The sequence below is a fragment of the Petaurus breviceps genome, unplaced genomic scaffold, assembly GCF_028583685.1.
Source record: "Petaurus breviceps papuanus isolate PSGF00001 unplaced genomic scaffold, PetGlider_PUasm1.0 90847, whole genome shotgun sequence".
Lineage (NCBI taxonomy): Eukaryota > Metazoa > Chordata > Mammalia > Diprotodontia > Petauridae > Petaurus > Petaurus breviceps.
Window position 1 is genome coordinate 24,351,703 of NW_027187360.1, and position 8,749 is coordinate 24,360,451.

The following is an 8,749-nucleotide window of genomic DNA, read 5'->3' on the forward strand; positions in this document are numbered from 1 at the left end:
TTCAAGTTTAATATGCACTACATTTTCTTAAGTCTAGACAAACAAAACAATAAGTCAAGCCCTAATTTGTAGGGTTTATCGATTTCCAAGGTGTGAATGCTGACATTGAAATTTTAATCAGCAACTTAGCCCTGGTTTAAGCTGGCTCCAGCACACCCCAAAAGAGCCTGCCACTATCAAGCAATCTCTAACTGTAAAAATCCTTCACTTTGAGACCCGTCTCACATTCTACCTCCAACATGAACTTCCCACCATTGCTGACACCCATATCCAAGTGAAAGTAATTTCTCCCTCCTTTTGCCTGATCACATTCTGCCTTGTATCAGCCTTGTGTATGTTATCTGGAGAAGACAAGACTGTTGAAGTACATGATCTCTGTCTTCAAATATTTAAAGAGCTGCCACATGGAGGAGAAATTAGACTGGACTGACTAGTCCCCAGAGGGCAGAAAGAGGACCATGAGGGAGAGGAGTTACAAAGAGGATTTATTTGAAAAACTTCCCAATAATAAGAGCCATTCAAAAGTAGAATGACATGTCTCAATCAGTGCTGGGTATCCCTTCTCTGGAGGTCTTTGGAGACTATAACCAGGTATGTTACAGAAGGGATTCTTAACATTAATCTAGATTTAGATGGCCACTAAAATCCCTCCAACTCTAAAATTCTGTAATCTTGAGTCGGTGTATATGGTGCCTGTAAACAAGAACACTAAGTTTTTATCTTTGTATTCCTAGGGTGCCATCTACCACTCTACAGGACAGAAAATGATCCTACCCTTTATCTCATGGGCACCTAATAAATGTTAGTTGAATTGAGCCCCAATCCTGACCCAAAGAAAGCTGCATCTGACCTTGCCCCAGCCCAGCTCACCTGTTGGTGTGGGTACAGATCAACACTTTTGTGTTTGGCTGTTTGATAACCTCTAGAGTGGCCATAGCTAGCGTGTATGTCTTGCCTGTCCCAAATGGGCCATAAATGAGCAGTGGAGGCACTCGACTCAGAGCACTGGCTGTGCCTGTGATAAAAGAGATGGCCTGCTTCTGTTTGGGATTACCACGGAGTTCCTGAGGAGGTGGCCTCAAAGAGGGCAGAGAACAGGCAGGTACGTCAGGTGCCACCAGTCTGTTATCCTGAAGTGCATCAATGGCTTGGTGCCATATCCCAAATACAGTCTTATCGATTTGAAACTGGATTTCCATAAGCTGTGTATCTTCATCCTTAAGTCCTAACGCAGAGCAGCAGTGGGCTGGCAGCAGGAGCCACACATTCTGCTCTGAAGTGGCCTTGACTTCCACTCGAACCTCATACACATGACTGTCAGGGGCAGGGACAGGTGCCACATAAGCAGTGCTAACAGCTCTACTTAGCAAATAGCCCTGGTCTGTGTCTGGTGTCAGGGAGCAAGGAATTGGAACCTTGGCATACAATTCCCCAGGTGGTGCAAGCTTCATGCCCATTGCCAAGGTCTGCATCTTGGAGGTCAATGTGACTTCTACCTGAAGGTTCAGTCTGCGACAAAGGGATAAATAAGTTAGTGAGCTGTGCTTCTTACAAACCTCTCCTTCTGGATCCCTTCTAACCCATCCAGATCCCTCAAACTCAGCTGTATTTCTACTCTGGTATTTCCTGATTTCTTCTGACTCCGAGTGTCCTGGGCCAATAAGGGCATCATGGGGACATGGCTCCCAAACCCTTAATTGCCACCTTTTTCTGTTCCCCGCTTCATGTCTTTCCCCCTCCCCCAGCCAGTGACTCCATCCCATGCTCACTTGGCCACCAGCTCCTGCTGAGCTTCTTCTTCCACATACAAGAATTGGTGCATTCGGTCCTGATAGTTGATTGGAGTTATGGGGATCTGGTCAGAAGCCATTGACCTATAGTATTCCAGCTCCTGAGGGCTCACTTTGTACTTGGCTAGCAGCTTCACCTGCTCAGCTGTCCTGGCCACACTGGGCACCACACAACGATTTCCACTGTGCCAGCGTATCAACTCAAGAAGACAGTTTTGGTCCTGGGTGCAAGAAGGCAGGATCCCAGGGGCCTCCCTCTGTCCCACTTGCACATGTAGCTTCTGTACCAGGACAGGACGGCGTCCAAAATCAAAAGCTATCCATTGCTCATAGCTGCCAAAGGTGATACACTCCACCAGCACCTCCACCTGGAAGGTCATCACTGCACCTTGCACATGGAACCTTGAGCCTTGGGCGTAAAGCTGTCCTCGTGGGAGCCCAGGACTCACCAAAGAAAAGATTGCTCCCATCTGACGTTTGAGGAGGGCTACGTGCTGCAGTGGATCCTATAGAGGTGATGGGGAGAGATGTTGCAATGTCAGCAGTTTGGCCCACCTATCCCTAAACGCCCCCTCTCCTTCCATTTCCCCTAGTCACCTTCTGTCCCCCCCCCACCAAAGCCCGGCTGCTCAGGCCATAGCTTTTCCTTTACTAGCTGCCCCTAGATGACAAGATCCACTGTAGCACCAGTCTGCTAGATCCCTCACCTCCCCAGTCATACTGGCATACCTCTGTGGGCTATCCTGCAACCCCATCACCTTGGTAACTGTTTTTGTTGTGAGGAGGGAGCTGGAACACTTCACATACACCCCACCTCCCCAAACTGTGTCACAAACCTTAGAACAGATGATAAATTTCCATCTGCATTGCGATTTCTTGTCCTCTACCTGGCATTGTAAGGGCTGATCACAGTGCACAGTTACATCACATATAGACTCGGACATCTGATGAGAGGCAGACAGTTACAGGAGGCTGTTAGCAGAAGACATGCTGCCCCAGCTCCCCATCCATGTCCATGAGATCACGCCCAGACCCTCCCCATTCTTCAGCCCTCTTCTGAAGTCCCTAATCAAAGTCCTTTCACTAAGCTCTACTTACCACCAGCATTTCACTGCTGCAGTGCTGATATTCATGTAAAAGCCGGTCCTGGTAGGAGAGAAGTCCATCCTGCCGGGCTGATTCCTCTCTTATCTGGGCTGCCTGAGCCCGAACAATCCATTCCTGCAGCTCTTCCACGGAGTGTGCCTGAGTGCATCCATTCCCATACTCACAGATATCCAGCCTGATAGAATGGGAAATCCAAACAGAGTAGTCAGATGGATGATGAGAGCAATAAAACTCTTGCACTATCCTTTTCCATGCTGCTGAGGTAGCAACAAGGTCAGATGGAAAGCATATTGGATTTGGAATCAGAAGACACTAGAGTTTAAATCCCAACTTTGATACTTACCACTTATATGACTGAGCAAGTCATATCATTTTACCTCAGTTTCCACATCTATAAAATGAGATGACCTTGACCTAGAAAATCTCTTCCAATTTTAAATCTATGATCCTGTGAGCACATATTAATGTTCTGGTTCGGTGAGAGACAGGAATATGCAAAAGGAGTAACATTTATGGATTTTTCCCATAGGCTGGAGCCCTGAATTTGGGGACTGAAGGCTAGACCAATGGCTTATATGAAATCTAAGGTTTGATGAGAAAGGAAGGCAGGTAAGGAGAGACTAAGGTATTCAGTCCTTCCCCCAGTGAGGTCAAACCTTGAGTGGTTGGGGATGGGGGCACTAAAAGGTGGTCTGCTTCCACATGCAATATAACAGAAAGAACACTGAACTAAGTCAGATACCCAGAATTCCAAAATTGGTTCTGACTCCTTACAATCACCTATCTCTGTGTCTGTTTCCTCATCTGTAAAATGAGGAAAATACCTCTCCTGCTTACCTCATAGAGCTGCTGACATGATCAAATGAGATAAAGAGCTGAGAGAACTTGTATCTCACTTTTAGCACACAAGAGGCCTTTCCTGGTATTCTCTGTCCCTCTTCCCCTCCCTTCACTGCCAGTGACGCCCTATGAAATCAGTTTCCATTTACACTGTACGAATCTGTATAGGTACATAGTTGTCTACATCTTGCCTCCTAGTGTAGAATGCATGATATGAGCTCCAAGACACAGACTATAATTTTGTCTTTTTCTGTATCCCAAGCACTGATCAGTGCCTGGAACATAGTAAGTGTTTAATATATGCTTGATGATTAACTCATTTTAAGCCATGTGCTGTACAGATGTGGGGTACCATTATGGAGCTAACGCCAGTCATTGGCCGCACACACAGAAGTTTAATATTTGCTAATGAATGGGAAAGTTGGTAAAGAACTCCTTGAATGCAGACATTAAGCACTAACTCCTTTTCTTCTCTCCCTATACAGTGCCTAGTCTAGAGCTAGCCACACAGTACCTGATCAACAAATGTCTGGTAAATTAAGTGCTGCCTTTCCTGCCCCAGAAGCCTTACCTGCTGCAAAGTTTGAATTTGTGGAGCCCGATGGGGGGGGCTCGGTATTCCCATAGGGCTCCCTGGTCATAGGACACCATCTGTGTGTGCTCCAGGGATGAACAATGGTTCTCAAAACTCTCTTGGGAGCCACAGGTCACAAGGCAGGCGCGGCAATATAGCTGAATCTGGGGTGGAGCAGATGGGCTCCCATTTCTACCACCATCCTCACCGCTGGTCCCAGTCCCTGCTCCAGATTCCAGTGTGGCTGGAAGGTCGAGCAAGTCAGAACGAGTAAGGCAGCCCATAGACTCAGCTTCCCACACGGCCATCTCCACATCACTGTGAGCATACTGACAACGAACGGCTCCATGCCGACATGGATGTCCTCGAGACACATACATACAATATTCCAGTAGGTGGTTTTGCCGGGGCCGGGGTCGAATCTCCACTAACTGTTTCTTTCTAAGACCCTCACTTGTTATGTGCACAATAATCAGGTTAGAGGCCCCATGCTGTGGGCATGGCAGGTTTGGACCCCGGAGGGTCACCTGTGGAGGGCAGTTCCTGAAGCAAGGCTTACAAAGTTCCTGAAAGTATCCTCCAAATTCGGCCCCTATTTCTTCAGCTGCAGTCAGGATCCTGGGAGTTCCTTGGTACAAGCTGCCCTGTACTTTAGCTTTCAGCCATAATCTGGGGATATAGTTTTCCCTCTCAAAAGTCCAAACCAGTGCTTCCTCTAAGCTTCGGGCAAATGTGCACTGGTTGTGGTGTTTCCTGCAGCCCATCCCAGGTTTGTAGTAGCGGCACACTTCATAACGTCTGGGCCGGGGAAAGCTCGGCCTGCGTCCAACCTTTCTCCATTCTTTATGCTCAGGCGCTCCCTTGGCCCTTGCCAGAAGGATCTCACGGGGGCAGTTGTGTTCTATGGAATTCCATATATATGTGCTCTCATTCAATGGCTTTGAGCAGACCGAGCAGCCCACACGTAGGTCCAGTTGGCTCTGGAGCCGGTCCAGTTGGCTCTGGAGCCGAGACAGAAGCCCCTTTTTGAGTGACGGCATCTCCCTCCACAGGACACTTGAACTAGATATAAAATATCCAGTGACTCCAGTTAAAGGTGCTTCAGATGCCCCAAATACTGGGTCAGTTTGCAGCAGGCACAGCAAGGTCCTCAAGGTAGCTGGACTTCAGGATCAGTTCATCCTCCAACTCATGTCCTGAACTCAGAACCCTAGGGAGATGGGAATAGTCATCACTCTGGACTTGGGATTAGAAGGGGAGGGGGATAGAAAAGATGGCTCCTTCCAGGCAAGGACAGCCACTTGCTCCTTCCAAGTTTTTGTTGAGCCCATCAGGAAAAAGAAAGAAGAGACATGGCCCTGCCCTAGAGAAGTCCCCCAGTATAATGTGGGATTAAGTCTAAATACAAACAAAGCTTTAGAACTTACAGTGGAAAACATGAAAATAAATATCTAACTAATGACAGTTGTGAGTACAAGACAAAAGGTAACAGCAATGACCATAAGGACAAGGTGACCAGAGGTAGGTGACGCTCATCTTGGAGGACTAACCTTCATGGAGAAGGTAAGTTTGGAGCAGAATATGGAAAGACAGGTGGACATGGTTTTATGAAAGAGAAGGGAAACTTTAGGTTTTGGTACTTTTCCAAGTTGAGAAAATAATTTTCTCTTTTACTCATCTACAAAAGCCAAATGACAAAACCCCAGCAGCCTGTTTGTCCTATAAACAATTTTCCTTACCATGAGCACTGAAATAACATTCAGACCTCCCCCAGGACCTCATGGGACAGGGCCAACTTGAGATGTAGGAAGGAAGGTTCCTATGATGACCACTCTACTCTGGGAGAGGCAGGAAAGTAAAAAGACTGGCAGAGAAAGAGTTCTCTGATCACAACTGGAGAGAAGGGCATGGGCTCCTCCTTCCATCCCTATCCCCATCCCAACTCCTTAAAGTTACTTCTTACTAGAGGTAGAGATGCTCCCACCTCCAGAGTGCCAGGATGATCTGATTGGGAGAGATTATCATCATCACCATCATCATCATCACCATCATCATCATCACCATCACCATCATCACCATCACCATCATCACCATCACCATCATCATCATCACCATCACCATCATCATCATCACCATCAAGCAAAACCTCCACTGAGATTTTAAAGGGACACAGCAATTTTATACAGAAATTTCTCTGGGGACTAATATTTAGTGACCTTTTCCTCATTTTGACCTTCTAAGGTTTAAGAGACTTAACACATGATTCTACAAACTACTAAACTGAGGACCTTTTCAAGCTTCCTGAGTCCATTTGCATCCAGTACTGCTGAGCTCCCACAAAAAAATATCCATTTGGGGGCAAGGTAAGGGGTGGGAGGAAATCAAAGTCTGTGACCTTTGAGAACCCCGTAGAGGAGCAGATTCCACCCGGCCCCAGGACACAGGACACAGGACACAGGGTTTCACCACAGTAAGTTCTCCCTCTCTTCCCCCACTCCACATGTCAATGAATGAGATAGTTCAGGAAAAGCAAGCTGAAAAGCCTTGGAGAATCTCAAGGAATAAGCCATTGCATGGGGAAGGTTAAGCAAAAATTGGATGATATCCTCTGCCTCTACGCCCAGAGATGCAGATTGGACAGACTAGAAATCTAAGGGCTCCCTCCTAACCATATTCCTGTCTCTTTAAATGCTGAGGTCTGATTTTCCCAAGTAATAAAATAAGCCTTTGGTTCACCTCCTGTGCCTCAGTTTGCCTACTTGTATAATGGAGAATCACATTACTTTGGCTTTTGAGTAACTTGAACCAAAATGCTAGAGAAATAAATTATCCCCTAGACAAACCACAACCTCCTTCTCATTTCTCTTTCCATTTCTGTATTAAGCAGACCCACAGGACCATATGTGTATTAAGTCAGGTTAGCATAGTTACAGTATACCATTCACCATACTGGCTAATCTAAACCTTTTAATCCTGCCCTCCCTTTCAGCCTCTCAGCTGAAGAGGTTGCCTCATACTTCTATGTAACATATTGAACCCATTCATAAGAGCTCCTTCTTCATTTCTCATCTTACTTGACTCATAAATCTCATCCTTTACCCCTGCCTCAAGGGATTCCCCATCTCCTTGCTATGACAAACCCTTCAACATGTGCCTTTGATCCCATCCCCTCCCTTCTTCAGTCTCCCTTCAGTCTGCCCCTTCTCTCATCCCTACTTTCTTACTAATCTTCTCTTTCCCCCTATCTCCCCATTCCTTTCTATAGACTCACTCATGTCTCCCCCATCCTAAAGATTAAAGACTAAAAAACTAGTCTAAAAAACAAGACTAAAAAATATAGTCTTCATCATCCTACCTACAATACCCATGATAGTTATCATCCTATCTTTTCTCCTTTTAGTGTTTAAATTCCTTCAGAAGGCAGTTTACCGAAAGGACCTATACATATAATATTTATAGCAGCTCTTTTTGTAGTGGCAAAGATTGGAAATTGAGGGGATACCCATCAATTAGGGAATGTTTGAACAAGTTGTAGTATATAACTATGATGAAAGACTATTGTACTTTAAGAAATGATGGAGAACTGCTTCAGAAAAGCTTGAGAAGACTCAGATGACTGATGCAAAATGAAGTGAGCAGAACTGGGAGAACATTGTACACAGTAACAGCAATATTGTAATGATAATCAGCTATGAAAGACTTAGCTACTCTGATCAATACAATGATCCATAACAGTTCCAAAGAACTCATGACGAAAGATGCTATCTACCTCCATGAGTGCAGACTGAAGTACAATTTTTTTCACTTTAAAAAAAAAAGGAGGAAGAGGAAGTTTACACTTGGTACCTTTACTTCTCCTCTCAACTTTCTTCTAACTACCTGCAGTCTGGTTTTCAACTGAAAACTTTCTCCAAAGTTACCAGTGGTCTTTTAATTGCTAAATCTAATGATCCTTTCTCAGTTCTCATCCTTCTCCTCCTCTCTGCAATATATGATACTGTCAATCACCTCTCTGGGTTTTCTCTCCTAGATCTCCGCCTAACTATATGACCACTCCTTCTCAGTCTTCTTTGAAGTATGCTCATCTACATCATGTCCACTAACCATGGGTGTCTCAAGGGTCTATCTTGGGTCCTGTTATCTTCTCCCTCCATACTATTTTGCTTGGTGATCTTATCAGCTACCATGGATTCAATTACTATCTCTACTATACAATGATCCTAAGATCTACTTATTCAGGCCTAACCTCTCTCCAGACCTCCAGCATCATATCTCCAACAACTTAATGTACATCTAGAAAATGGATGTCCTATGAACATTTTAAACTCAAAAGCCAGAACTTAGTACCTTTCTCCCCACCCCAAAATGCCTACCAATATCCAATCTGTTGTCAAGTCTTATAGATTCTATATCTATATCATTTAAATGCCTTTAATAC

The 8,749-nt window shown here is 45.3% G+C and overlaps 1 protein-coding gene across 5 annotated transcripts in view; it reads right to left on the reverse strand.

Annotated features, from left to right (window-relative positions):
• The window catches only part of HELZ2 (helicase with zinc finger 2), a 62,386-nt gene that overhangs the window by 52,112 nt on the left and 1,525 nt on the right, over nucleotides 1-8,749 (reverse strand). For 4 of the 5 annotated variants that reach the window (XR_011165346.1, XR_011165345.1, XM_069072613.1 and 1 more), the window contains exons 2-6: nucleotides 4,309-5,521; nucleotides 2,889-3,072; nucleotides 2,627-2,734; nucleotides 1,770-2,296; nucleotides 871-1,509 (exon numbers count right to left, since the gene is read on the reverse strand). Coding sequence is in view for 3 of the 5 variants with exons in the window: in XM_069072613.1 (XP_068928714.1) it covers nucleotides 871-1,509; nucleotides 1,770-2,296; nucleotides 2,627-2,734; nucleotides 2,889-3,072; nucleotides 4,309-5,351 (2,501 nt within the window). In the remaining 2 variants the exon portion in view is untranslated. The remainder of the gene's footprint in view (nucleotides 1-870; nucleotides 1,510-1,769; nucleotides 2,297-2,626; nucleotides 2,735-2,888; nucleotides 3,073-4,308; nucleotides 5,522-8,749) is intronic. The other variant, XM_069072614.1, reaches the window with a different exon arrangement.